Here is a 14,085-nt window from a genome sequence, read left to right as displayed (position 1 = left end):
TGTAGTAACCAAAAGTGTTAAATAAAAATATATTTTATATTTAAGATTCTTCAAATTAGCCACCCTTTGCCTTGATGACAGATTTGCACACTCTTGGCATTTTCTCAACCAGCTTCACATGGAATGCTTTTTCAACAGTCTTGAAGAAGTTCCCACAAATGCTGAGCACTTGTTGGCTGCTGTTCCTTCACTCCGCGGTCCAACTCATCCCAAACCATCTCAATTGGGTTGAGGTCGGGTGATTGTGGAGGCCAGGTCATCTGATGCAGCACTCCATCACTCTCCTTCTTAGTCAAATAGCCCTTACACAGCTTGGAAGTGTGTTGGGTCATTGTCCTGTTGAAAATCAAAATGACAGTGGAACTAAAGCGCAAACCAGATGTGATGGCGTATCGCTACAGAATGCTGTGGTAGCCATGCTGGTTAAATGTGCCTTGAATTCTAAATAAATCACAGACAGTGTCACCAGCAAAGCACCCCCACACCATTACACCTCCTCCTCCATACTTCACGGTAGGAACTACACATGCAGAGATCCTCTGTTCACCTACTCTGCGTCTCACAAAGACACGGTGGTTAGAACCGAAAATCTCAAATTTGGACTCATCAGACCAAAGGACAGATTTCCACCGGTCTCATGTCCATTGATCATGTTTCTTGGCACACGCAAGTCTCTTCTTCTTATTGGTGTCATTTAGTGGTTTCTATGCAGCAATTCGACCACGAAGGCCTGATTCACGCAGTCTCCTCTGAACAGTTGATGTTGAGATGTTACTGGTGCTTTTACTCTGAAGCATTTATTTGGGCTGCAATTTCTGAGTCTGGTAACTCTAATGAACTTATCCTCTGTAGCAGAGGTAACTCTGGGTCTTCCTTTCCTGTGGCGGTCCTCTTGAGACAGTTTCATCATAGCGCTTGATGATTTTTGCAACTGCACTTGAAGAAACTTTCAAGTTCTTGAAATGTTCCCAGATTGACTGCCCTTCATGTCTTAAAGTAATCATGGACTGTCATTTCACTTTGCTTATTTCAGCTGTTCTTGCCATAATATGGACTAGGTCTTTTACCAAATAGGGCTATCTTCTGTATACCACCCCTACCTTAACAACTGATTGGCTCAAACACATTAAGAGAATTCACTTAACAAGGCACACCTGTTAATTGAAATGCATTCCAGGGACTCTCTCATGAAGCTGGTGAAAGAATGCCCAGAGTGTGCAAATCTGTCATCAAGGCAAAGAATGGCAACTTGAAGTATCTCAAATATAACATACATTTTGATCTGTTTAACACTTGTTTGGTTACTATATAATTCCATATGTGTTATTTCATAGTTTTGATTTCTTCACTATTATCCTACAATGTAGAAAGTAGTAAAAATAAAGAAATAACCTGGAATGAGTAGGTGTGTCCAAACTTTTGACGGGTACTGTACGTGAACCATAGATTTTCATGACGGTCTTTAAATGGGTAATTTTACATGAAGGTGTACAGGGCAATCACATACTTCTGTAAATACAGACTGTCACTGAAATGGTACATCTCATTTTCCATTTCATAAAATAATTGCTAGGAATGATTCTATAAGACATTTGAGATACTGTCATTTTATTCACTATTTAGGGTTCTAGGACATTGCCTGAACACATGGCCTCTTGCATGTATAGACATGAGCTCTGAAGTACATTTGTAATGTATTCATAACCAAGTATGAATTACTATAATGGTGACTATATAACTGACAGTCTTGGCCATTTCAAAAAATGGATTGGGTTTATTATGAAGTGTACCATAACTGTACATGAATTCAAAAATCATGTGGTCATGTATGGATGACAAACTGTACGTTGACATTTGAGGTACTCAATGGTGTTTAAGAAACATTATCTAACATGCAGGAAGTAGGCTTACATATTCCAGTATTCAAAAGAAAATATTACATGACATGAGACAGGGAATGTAAACACTGAACCACATTCAAAATGGTTTCTTGGTGACAGTGAGTGCACAGATGCGTACTGCTAATACTGTAAAGGACTACCATAATGTATGTGACAAATAAGAAAACTATATGACAGCTCGATTGAAAACCCTCAGGGCAAGAAGCAACACTCAGACATCCCCCATAGACTACGGACTTAATACACCTCCTCCTCCAAATCGATGCGGCTGCCTGCCTCAGAGTCAGCCCAACAAAAGGCAGCAGAGCGTTCTGAGAGCCCCTGTGGCACCGTGCGGAGCAGCGAGCCGACACAGACTAAATGGGAAAGCGTCACCTCTTCGATCTGGATTCTGAGCTCTTTAACCACATTCAACATTGTTGAGTGCACAGATGCTGTATTGCTTATACTGTGAAGGTCTATCATACTGTATGTTTCAAATAGGAAAACAATGGCATTAATAGCTCATTTGAAAACCCTCATTTGAACAGCTGTGTTGAGACAATAATGATCAAACAACAGATGGAGTTTACTCACCGACAGCTACCAGGTTGTTGATGAATGTGCAGACTATAAGAAGGTGGAGTTTCTGCCTCTGCTGTCCTGGCCTCCTCCTGAACATGGCTTTGAAGGACCTCTTGACATCAGACAGGCACAACAGGTTGGATGATGGTTCAGTGTCAGTGTCACCAGGTGGGACTGAGCGTTCAGGATCCCGTAACCAAACCAGAATATAGAGCACTGAGAGAACATGGCAGGAGCAGTATGCCACAAATGCAGACATCAGCCCAAACTCCTGTATCAAGAAACCAACTAACAAGAACCCCACCATCCCTCCTACGTAGATCATCGACTCTGCCGCCGCCATACGCAGAGTACGGTTACTCCCCAACCCGGCTGTGACATCTGCTAAGTAACTAAACGAGCTAAGGAATACTGAGACGTATCCTCCAGAGAGGCCCGTTACCCCTGCGGCGATTAGCGACCAGTACACACTAATGTCCTCCAGTAGAGACATTGCTATGAGCACACCACCACTGACCAGAGACATAAGGCAAGGCAGCAGCATGACAGCCTTGCGGCTGGAGCGGTCAGACCAGGAGCCTAGCAGCATGGCTGGAAGGATGGACAGTAGGCTGGTCACACATGTGTAGATCAGGAGGATGTAGGAGGAACGACCCTCAATGAGCTCCTCCTCATCCTTGAGGTGCGCCGGGCTGCTGCAGATGTAAGAGTCTTGAAACAGCTCATAGCACACCTGGACAGAGGAACAGACACTTTAAGGTTTCCAGATCAAGATTAAGCCTAGTCCTGGAATAGAAAGTGTGCACAATAGAGAATCTATTTAATAATTTTTTTGTCCAGGAAAAGGCGTAATCTGTTCCCTAATTTAGTAGGTACTCATGTTAGGGACTATTGCTATTATACACTTTTTTCATAATATAATTTCATAATGACTCCCAGAGCTAATGCCTAGGCTTCAGCTCAAAATACGTATGCAGTGTTGAGGCATGTAAAATGACCTTAGTCAATCCCATAGTTCCCATTGCACAGACTCAAGAACACATTTAATTCAAACCATACTTCTGCTTCCCTGTCTACATTCATCATTCACATTTTACTGGATAAAATCGAACCTGCAGAGCTGAACTTACTCTTGGGGAAACATTTCATCTGCTATGCATGCTATTGCAACATGGAAAGTGCTGCAGCATTAATGAGCCCAAACAGACAGATAAGATGTCAGTCTGAAATTATTAAATAAATCTGGACAATATAAACCATAAAAACAGAGAAAAACGACACAGAGAAATTATGGCCCTCGCTGCAAGAGGCACATTGTCGACAGAGTTTTATGTACAGAGTTTTATGTACAGTACATACAGACGTTGTTTGACAGTTGAACTCTGTAGTGTATTATATGTATGTGCTGCCTCACCTATAGATGGATATTGAATTGAGTTCAGCAGAGGTAGGAGAGAGAGGAGGGAGTAGACTGTATATTAATAAAAAGGCAGGGAGCTGTGAGAATCAGATATTTGCATATCTATGCTATTTGTAACCCACAATCATACAGTAGCCTATATCGGTTCAGTCCTATGTCTGAGCTTTACATTTGCTTTGAGTTCCATTGAAATAAAATAAAAAAACTGTTCCCAAATTGTATACACTCTACTCTAAATTTCGGGATATCATATCTAATGGTAGGCCTACTATTTTAATCTCAATGTCAGGTTGATTGATTTAGACTTTTACTGTTCATATGTCACTGGAACTGACAGGACTGTTTCACCTCATTTTGGTGGAAACATTGGTCTAGTTGAACATGTATAAGCAACACAAATCGAGTATAGCCGATGCTACTGAAAATATCAACCATAGTTCTGATAGTTTAATGAATAGCCTAATACGCGAACATGTGTAAGTAAACAGGTGTGTTTGATAATGCCGCGAGCAGATCGTTGGCCCACTGTACCTTTGCGATGACCAGCTGTTGATACGCAGGCGTCACGATGAACGTGCTGGTCATGTAGAAAAAAATGACCGGCTCCACGGTCACGAATGTTCGGACCCGTTGTCCCCATGTTGACATATCGTTGTTGAGTCGCTCTTGCAATAGCAGACAAGTGCAAACACGACTGGCATAACAGAAATGCAAAAGACAAGGTAACTATTGCTACAATTAGCCTATAGGAGGTATAATAAGTTATCGAAGTCTTACAGAGGAGTCACATGTTTGTCAGTATAACGCATCATTACCTCGTCCCTACAGTAAAAATGACAAGTTCCATGTTATAAAAATGAGTCACAGCAGCTCCTCCTTCCGCAATAAAGTAAAAGGTTGCACTCCCAAAAGACACTCAATTCCCAGTATGCACTAGCTAGTTTTGTCCAGGGTAGGGCTCAATTCAAAAGTAGTGTACTATGTAGGGACTAGTCTATAGGTTGCCATTTGGGATGAATGAATGTGCAAAAGGTCAAACCTTGGCCACCATGGTTTTGCAGACTAGGCTAAACAATAAGACCATGATACACCTTCCTGTTTTGCTTCAGTGGAGTTGGAAAGAACACTACACAGAGATGACAGCGACCACCTGACATAAAAAAAAAATATGTTGCCTGTTTAACGGGTGTGAAATGGCTCACTAGTTGAATCTTTTTTTATTTTTTTTTATTATTGTTTTTTATTAACAACAAATCAATACATAAAGCACATGAGGGAACACAAGCATACATAGATTACAAACAATGGACAATCGAGCTAGGGGGTACAATATCACATTACAATTACACAAGGACCTTAAGGGACATGCACATACTTACAATTCTAACAGCTTTTTTGTTAGTAGAGCATTTAACCGTCTTAAAATACAGTTCAATTTCTTTTTGTAGGATACGAAAATGTGGTATTCTGTTTGTAAATTTACATTTGTGTATATGAAATTTGGCCAAAAGAATAATGAAATGAATTACATAAAAATGATTCCGCTTATTTCTATTGTATGTAAAGAATCCAAACAGTACATCTCTCCACAATAGTGTAAAATCTTCATAAATGTGTTCAATTATAAACCTACTGATGTCTTGCCACAGTTTTCTTACATGCATTCAATGCCAAAAAAGATGCACAACTGTTTCTGGGTGGTCATTACAAAAGGAGCAATTTGAGTTGATGTTTTCCTTAAACTTCTTCATATAGTGGTTTGCAGGATAATATTTATGAATAATTTTAAAGGAAACTTCCTTAATTTTGTTAACAAGTAGGTATGTTTGTGGCAACATCCAAACTTTTTTCCAACAGACACTATCAATAAATCCATTCCAATAAGGCATGACATAAGGTATATAGATAGATACAACATCCTGCTGAAACAAGGATCATATCGCTCTGTTGTTGAATGGACCAAAAGAGAAACAAATCTTTCCTACTGATGAGTCAACAGGGTCAATAGAAGGTAGGCTCTGAGGGTCAGGTCTTGACATGTTCCTGAATAACATAGCAACACCTGAGGGAATGGCATCTAAAACAATTGCAAAATCTTTAGGTGTTACAGGGACCTTGTAAAGTGATAAGAATTCTTTATAACTGAGTAAAAGACCCTCTGCATTTACCAGTTGGCTCACCAATAGGATATTATTTCTGAACCAATATTCTAAAAACAGAGAGGTATTTTTAAACAATATATCCCGATTATTCCATATATAATATCTGTGTGGAGAAAAATTGTGTTTATAAATTAAGGACCATGACAAGAAAACCTGCCGATGAAAAGCAGAAAGTTTCACTGGAACTTTGTCCATATTATAATTGCAAAACAACATGAAGTTAAGGCCACCAAAAGTAGAGAAGAAATGATGAGGAATAAAATTCCAGATAGAAGTGGGTCTTCTTAGGAATTGTTTTATCCAATTGATCTTGAAAGTATTATTTAAAGTAGTAAAATCCAGAAAATTCAGTCCACCATTCTCATAAGTGTTCATTACAACAGTTTTCCTAATGTAATGGGTACGGTTTCTCCAAAGAAAGTTGAAAAGCATCTGGTCTATCTCCTTGCTTATTTTACGGTCAAGATATAAAGATAGAGCACCATATGTTAGTCTAGAGATACCTTCAGCCTTGGTTATTAGGACTCTACCTTTTAAAGATAAGTCCCTCTGTAGCCATTGATTTAGTTTCTTCTGGGTTTTTTTAACAAGAGGGTTAAAATTTAGTAAGCCTCTAGACTTCTGATCCTTTGTAATGGTTATGCCTAAATATGTAAGTTCTTATTTTACTGGAATACCATAATATGAAGGTGTCACACAATCTTTGACAGCCATGAGTTCACATGTCTTAATGTTAAGATATAGACCAGACGCTTTGGAAAAGGATTGTATCACATTGATCGATATGGGAATTTGGTTAGCGTCTTTCAGAAAAAGTGTAGTATCGTCAGCCAGCTGGCTTATAATAATTTCTTTACCAGCTATGGAAATACCTTGTACAGGACTATTATTTAAAGAATTTGCAAGAAGTTGGGTGATTAATAAAAACAGGTACGGAGAGATAGGACAACCTTGCCTAATTCCTCTCTTTAACTCAAATCTAGGTGAGGTGCCATATTTCAATTTGATAGAGCTGTTACCATTTGCATAGAGAGTCTTAATAGCCTTACAGAAAAAAGGGAGTGGAAGGGAGTGGAAGAGAAACTGATGCTCTACTGTGTCAAATGCTTTATAAAAATCTAAAAATAATATGAAGCTATCCTCAGTTATTAGGTCTGAGTAGTCAAGTACGTCTAATACTAGTCTGACATCGTTAGAAATATGTCTGTTCCTCATGAAGCCAGACTGTGTTTCATCAATGATTGCATCCAGAACTTCTTTAATTCTTTTTGCAAGTAGTGAGGCTAATATCTTATAGTCATTATTAAGAAGACAAATTGGACGCCAGTTATCGATGAGCAGCACTTCTTTTTTAGGCTTAGGTATCAGTGTTATTAACCCCTGACTCATTGTAGGAGGGAGAACATTGTTTTTAATACTCTCTAAAAAGACTTCGAATAGGAAGGGAGCTACTTGTTCAGAAAATAATTTGTAAAATTCTGATGTAATTCCATCAACACCTGGTGATTTATTGTTCTTTAGATGTTTGATAGACTCTATAATCTCTTCAACTTTGATGGGTTCATCACACTGTTTAGATTCTATATCACTGATAGAGTGAACATTATTCAGTGAGTTAAAAAACATATCTGTGGATTCCTGACAGTACGTAGAGCTATACAATTTTTTGTAAAAATTGCTGCAGTATTTAGCGATTAATGTTTGGTTATCTGTAATAACACCATCAATGTTTAACTTATGGATAGTGTTATTTTTAGAGTGAAATTTCTCAAGTCTAAAGAAATAGGATGAATTCTGTTCTCCCTCCTCAATCCATTTTTTCCTAGATCTAATAAAGGCTCCTTCTGCTTTTAATTTATATATATTATCCAGTTTATTTTGTAACTCAATTAGTTCCATCTTCTCCTCCCCCAAGAGGTCAGCTGGGGACCTCTGAGAAAGGGAAGTTATCTTAATGATCACCTTTTCCTCCTCAGCTCTTCTGGTCTTAGCAAGATTACTACCGTATTTTCTAAGATATTTGGACACCTCAAATTTGAAGAGCTCCCAGTTCTTGCAATAAGATTTTTCTTCACAAGCCCTTTCCCAAAAGTGTGAGAGCAGATCTTTAACCGCAAATGTAACTATATCATTATTTAATAATGAGCTATTTAGCTTCCAGTAGGATGCTCTACCAAGGTTTGTATCAGGGGTAAATATTTTGATATCAATGTAAATAGCCTTATGGTCTGTGAGGGGAGTAGTACAAATATTTGTAGTAACACACTCACTATCAATACATTTGGATATAAGCCAACAATCTATTCTGGATTGTCTGGAGCCTGTTTTGTTACTCCAAGTGAATGATCTGTCGGCCGGAAACCTCTCTCTCCATATATCAGTAAGATCAAACTTTTCCATAAAAAGTATTAAACCCAAATTCTGATTGGTTGGCCTACCTGGGGGCCATCTATCAGTTGAATTATCTATTGTAATGTTAAAGTCCCCTCCTATCAATAATAACGAATTGGGAAATTTAGATAACCAATGAAGTATATGTTTCTCTATAGATTCAAGCAACTCATCATTCTCATGTTTGGTGTTGTACCCGTAGAAGTTTACAGTAATGAGTGTAATGTCATTGTAACTGATCACAAGTCAAATAAAGTGACCAAAGGGGTCACATTCCGAGTGTAGAATATTACCACCAAAGGTATTTTTCATTGTAGTGACACCAGCAGAGCGTTCAGGTCCATGGGAAAGCCAAATATCGTTGCCCAACTGTGACCTCCAGAAGTTGACATCAGCAGAAATTGAGTGAGACTCTTGAAAAAAGCAAAAATCTGTTCAAAATTGTTTAGCAAATAAAAATAAGGCCTTGCGCTTCACACTGTTTCGTAACCCCCTAGCATTACGTGATAATATAGACAAAGACAAAACAACAAAGATTATATAAAAGTATAAACTGTAGTAGGATGAGTCAAAGACGTAGGAGCAGTGAACGTAAACGATAAGGAACCGAGATCTGCACCATTTAAGTCAATTTAAAGTGAAAATAGCTTATTCCATAACCTTTGAAATGCAACTCAACTGGAAATTATGTTCAAGACCAAACCAAGGGTTCTTGTAGTAAGAGAGACTAAAAACCCTCTTTAGTGTAATCAGGAACTATTCTGAGAAATCATACAAATAATAATTTAAATAAAAGGGTACCTACTATTTTAAGTACATATGAAAACTGATCATAAAATAATTGAATAACAAAATGTTTTACATATAAACGTTCCTAAGACCTTTTTTGGAAATAAGTATTAATAACTAAATAGAATAATAACCGTGTAAAGTCAGAGCAGACCTGTATGCCATTTAAAACAGTATCTTAGTTAATGTATACATAAAACATAAATTCAGCTTTCAATCTTCTTCGTAAGTTTATAAACAAAATAGGACTTCTGGTCATACAAGAACAAACTAATGAATTGAAATACCTGAGTATTCCTTTAAAATAGTCACCTGATACTTGTTAGGTAAACAACATAAGGAAAATGAGAATACCATGGCTGAAACCATCAACCTGTTCCTTCTGGTGAGATTTTAGGGAGGAATATGGATTTCTGAACCGTTGATGAAACCTCGTCCTCCGACGAAGTAAGCAGCCTTCCCCTCACTTCGTGCTATCTTGATCGTTGGCCACAACTTGTTCCTTCTTTCTATGTCTTCCGGGCTGAGATGCTCGGCGAAACGCATACCATGGCTCTGAAGGAAGGCGTTCTTCCTAGCAGCTTTCCAGACAGCATCCCTGTAGAATCTGGTAGTGAATAGGGTGAGGATACCCCTGGGTCTTGAATCGCTTTGCTGTTGCTTCTTGCCGAGGCGATGTACAACGTCGATGGTATCACCAACTTTGTTCTTCTCTGCAGGCAAAACTTCTTGGCAGATACGGATAGCCTCTCCTCGCACATCTTCATTCTCCACCTCTGGCAAGCCGTAGAGTCTCAGGTTCCATTTTCTTGTGTATTGTTCCAGATCAGTGAGACGTCTATGGTAGACATTGTTATTCTTTTCCACCCTTTCCACATTTTTTTCAACTTTTGTCACTCTCGTTTTCACATCATCAATTTCACCACATGCAAACTCCACAGTCTTTTTCAAGCCTTCGATAACCATGGTGTTCGCGGCTACCATTTTCTCAATGGCGTCACACCTGGAGTTGATGAGTAAGGAGAGGGTAGCCACGATGTCAGAGTTCATGTTGGGTTTTTTGGAGGGTGGAGGTTTGCACGGAGTAACCGGTAAAGAGGGGAATTCGTCATCTTCAGCATTCGAAAGCATGATATTATCCATAGGGCAAGTGTAGTTATGGCAGTTGTCTATAAGCACGTTTCTCTCTTGTTGATTAGCAATAGAACGGCTAACTTTTTCCTTTCTTTTTTTGTCACGACTTTGCATGGACATGCTGAAATAAATTATCCAATTATCATTCCAGTCACAGGAAAGGTCTTATATCTTGAACAAATAAAAATAATAATGACTAAACTTTTTTTTAAACAATTTTCACAATCTTTCTGAAGTTTGGTACGGAGCTCGGTAAAAAAAGCGTCTGTTCAAGCAGCCATCTTGGCCAATCTTCCTCACTAGTTGAATCGCACTAGTAGCGATTCAATTGGTGACGTCACTCCGTCTGAGCCCTTGAAATACTTAATTAAGGTATTACATTTATTGAGGTAAGACAATTGGGTACTTTGGCGACTGACATGCTGACCAGACCGGACACGTCGCGCTCGAGCGTTGCAAAATACATTTTCACATACATTATTTGTAAAATGTTTACCCAAGATGGCATACGTCCTTTGTCATGACATCTTTTCCTCGCATATATATATATATTTTTTTTCTTCTAAAAATCTCAACTTCAAAACACTCTCCTGCAAACCACCTCACCAATTTAAACCAAAAAAAAGTATTATTCACCTCAAATTTGAAATCCACAATAGAAGCTAGCCACGGTTGGTGGTCATCAGCTATCCTTTAGCTCGAAAAGCTATCGACAGTTTTGTACCACGCGACTCAGACCAGAGCATACCGGACCTATTTTCTCTCCATATCCCCGGATTTCACAAGGTGGCTAAAAACAGACCTCCATCCTCTGCCCGGTTGCTACCCATGGCTAGCTGTCTGAATCGCCGTGACCCCAACCAACCTCACTACTCACTGGACCCTTATGATCATTCGGCTAAGCATGCCTCTCCTTAATGGCAATATGCCTTGTTCATTGCTATTCTGGTTAGTATTTATTGGCTTATTTCACTGTAGAGCCTCTAGCCCTGCTCATTATACCTTATCCAACCTTTAAGTTCCACCACCCACACATGCGATGACATCACCTGGTTTCAATGATATTTCTAGACACAATATCTCTCTCATCATCACTCAATGCCTAGTTTTACCTCCACTGTATTCACATCCTACCATACCTTTGTCTATACATTATACCTTGAAGCTATTTTATCGCCCCCAGAAACCTCCTTTTACTCTCTGTTCCGGACGTCCTAGATGACCAATTCTCATAGCTTCTAGCCGTACCCTTATCCTACTCCTCCTCTGTTCTTCTGGTGATGTAGAGGTGCATCCAGGCCCTGCAGTGCTTTGCTCCACTCCTATTCACCAGGCACTCTTTTTTGAGGACTTCACTAACCATAATAGCCTTGGTTTCATGCATGTTAACATAAGAAGTCTCCTCCCTAAGTTTGTTTTATTCACTGCTTTAGCACACTCTGCCAACCCGAATGTCCTAGCCATGTCTGAATCCTGGCTTAGGAAGACCACCAAAAACTCTGAAATCTCCATCCCTAACTACAACATTTTCAGACAAGATAGAACGGGCAAAGGGGGCGATGATGCAATCTACTGCAGAGGTAACCTGCAGAGTTCTGTCCTGCTATCCATGTCTGTACCCAAACAATTTGAACTTCTACTTTTAAAAATCCAACTCTCTAAAAACAAATCTCTCACCGTTGCCACCTGCTATAGACCACCCTCTGCCCCCAGCTGTGCTCTGGACACCATATGTGAACTGATTGCCCTCCATCTATCTTCAGAGCTCGTGCTGCTAGGTGACCTAAACTGAAACATGCTTAACACCCCAGCCATCGTACAATCTAAGCTTGATGCCCTCAATCTCACACAAATTATCAATGAACCTACCAGGTACCACCCCAAAGCCGTATACACGGGCAACCTCATAGATATCATCCTAACCAACTTGACCTCTAAATACACCTCTGCTGTTTTCAACCAAGATCTCAGCGATCACTGCCTCATTGCCTGCATCCGTAATGGGTCAGCGGTCAAGCGACCTCCACTCATCACTGTCAAACGCTCCCTGAAACACTTCAGCGAGCAGGCCATTCTAATCGACCTGGCTCGGGTATCCTGGAAGGATATTGACCTCATCCCGTCAGTATTGGATGCCTGGTTATTTAAAAAAAATCCCTTTGTCACCATCTTAAATAAGCATGCCTCATTCAAGAAATTTAGAACCAGGAACATATATATCCCTTGGTTCTCTCCAGACCTGACTGCCCTTAACCAACACAAAAACATCCTATGGCGTTCTGCATTAGCATCGAACAGCCCCCATGATATGCAACTTTTCAGGGAAGTTAGAAACAGATATACACAGGCAGTTAGAAAAGCCAAGGCTAGCTTTTTCAAGCAGCAATTAGCTTCCTGCAACACAAATTCAAAAAGTTCTGGGACACTGTAAAGTCCATGGAGAATAAGAACACCTCCTCCCAGCTGCCCACTGCACTGAGGATAGGAAACTCTGTCAACACCGATAAATCCACTATAATTGAGGATTTCAATAAGCATTTTTCTACGGCTGGCCATGCTTTCCACCTGGCTACCCCTACCCCTACCTATACTCAACTGCATTGTACCCCCCACAGCAACTCGCCCAAGCCTTCCCCATTTCTCCTTCTCCCAAATCCAGTCAGCTGATGTTCTGAAAGAGCTGCAAAATCTGGTCCCCTACAAATCAGCCGGGCCCTCTTTACCTCCCTTATCTCACCTCATTTGCATTGTATATAGACTTATTTTTCTACTGTCAAAAATTATAGGTATAAGCTAATAACAAGGTATATATGCTATCTTATTGAACACGCAGCTTAACTCAAATACTGATGTGTGTGCTAGGCATCTCTCCAGGTTGTTGTGCTGCTTGGCTGGCTAGCTGCTCACTGGTTTCCTCCAGATATTGCCACTGTTCTCGCTGACACTGCAGTGCACACTGCCACCATCAGCTGTGTGTCTCCGCCAGTTTCAGAAAGTCCACTCCTTGCATACGTACTGTAAATATGATGAATCATAGATTGGCAAGGAAATCCTCTTCATCTTCACTGTCTAACTGAATTGTCACAGAGCTGGAACCAGCAGTAGAGGATGGAGTGGCCTTAAAGCTGTATGCTGCTGTGGTGCCAAACTGCTGCAGAACATCACTTGGTAGTTTATGCTGGTAACAGGTATCACCAGCAAGCTTCAGTCCACACCGCACCAGGAGTATGGACTTGAGAGTGTGCAGTGACATTCTATTTCTTAACTTTGACTTGAACACACTCATTTGGCTGAACAGCCGTTCGACCTCCGCATTTGAGTGTGGCAAGGAGAGGGCAGCGAGGAATAGTGATGGACTGAGATGTCCATCAATGGCATCCTTCGGGACATACATTTTTGCCATAGGGTTGACTACTCTGCTGCAAATTGATATTAAGAGGTATACCAGATTGTCCAAAAGCTTGACAGGATCTGTCAAATCAAATCAAAGTTTATTTGTCACGTGCGCTGAATACAACAGTTATAGACATTACAGTGAAATGCTTACTTACAGGCTCTAACCAATAGTGCAGAGAAAAAAAGTGTGTGTGTGTGTGTGTGTAGGTAAGTAAAACAACAATAAAAGGACATTTGAAAATAAGAGTAGCAAGGCTATATACAGACACCGGTTAGTCAGGCTTATTGAGGTAGTATGTACATGTGGGTATGGTTAACGTGACTGCAT

General features: G+C 39.9%; 1 protein-coding gene across 1 annotated transcript in view; it reads right to left on the bottom strand.

Annotated features, from left to right (window-relative positions):
• Nucleotides 1-4,701, bottom strand: part of zgc:174356 (uncharacterized protein LOC100137120 homolog) — a 38,299-nt gene extending 33,598 nt beyond the window's left edge. Inside the window, exons 1-2 of the mRNA XM_052486409.1 lie at nt 4,417-4,701; nt 2,478-3,198 (exon numbers count right to left, since the gene is read on the bottom strand). Of these exons, the coding sequence (XP_052342369.1) occupies nt 2,478-3,198; nt 4,417-4,533 (838 nt within the window). The 5' untranslated portion in view covers nt 4,534-4,701. The remainder of the gene's footprint in view (nt 1-2,477; nt 3,199-4,416) is intronic.
• Between the last annotated feature and the right edge of the window lie 9,384 nt (nt 4,702-14,085).

This window comes from Oncorhynchus keta, chromosome 29 (genome assembly GCF_023373465.1).
Source record: "Oncorhynchus keta strain PuntledgeMale-10-30-2019 chromosome 29, Oket_V2, whole genome shotgun sequence".
NCBI lineage: Eukaryota > Metazoa > Chordata > Actinopteri > Salmoniformes > Salmonidae > Oncorhynchus > Oncorhynchus keta.
The sequence above is the reverse complement of the archived record's forward strand: the minus strand, read 5'-3'. Positions and strand labels throughout refer to the sequence as shown.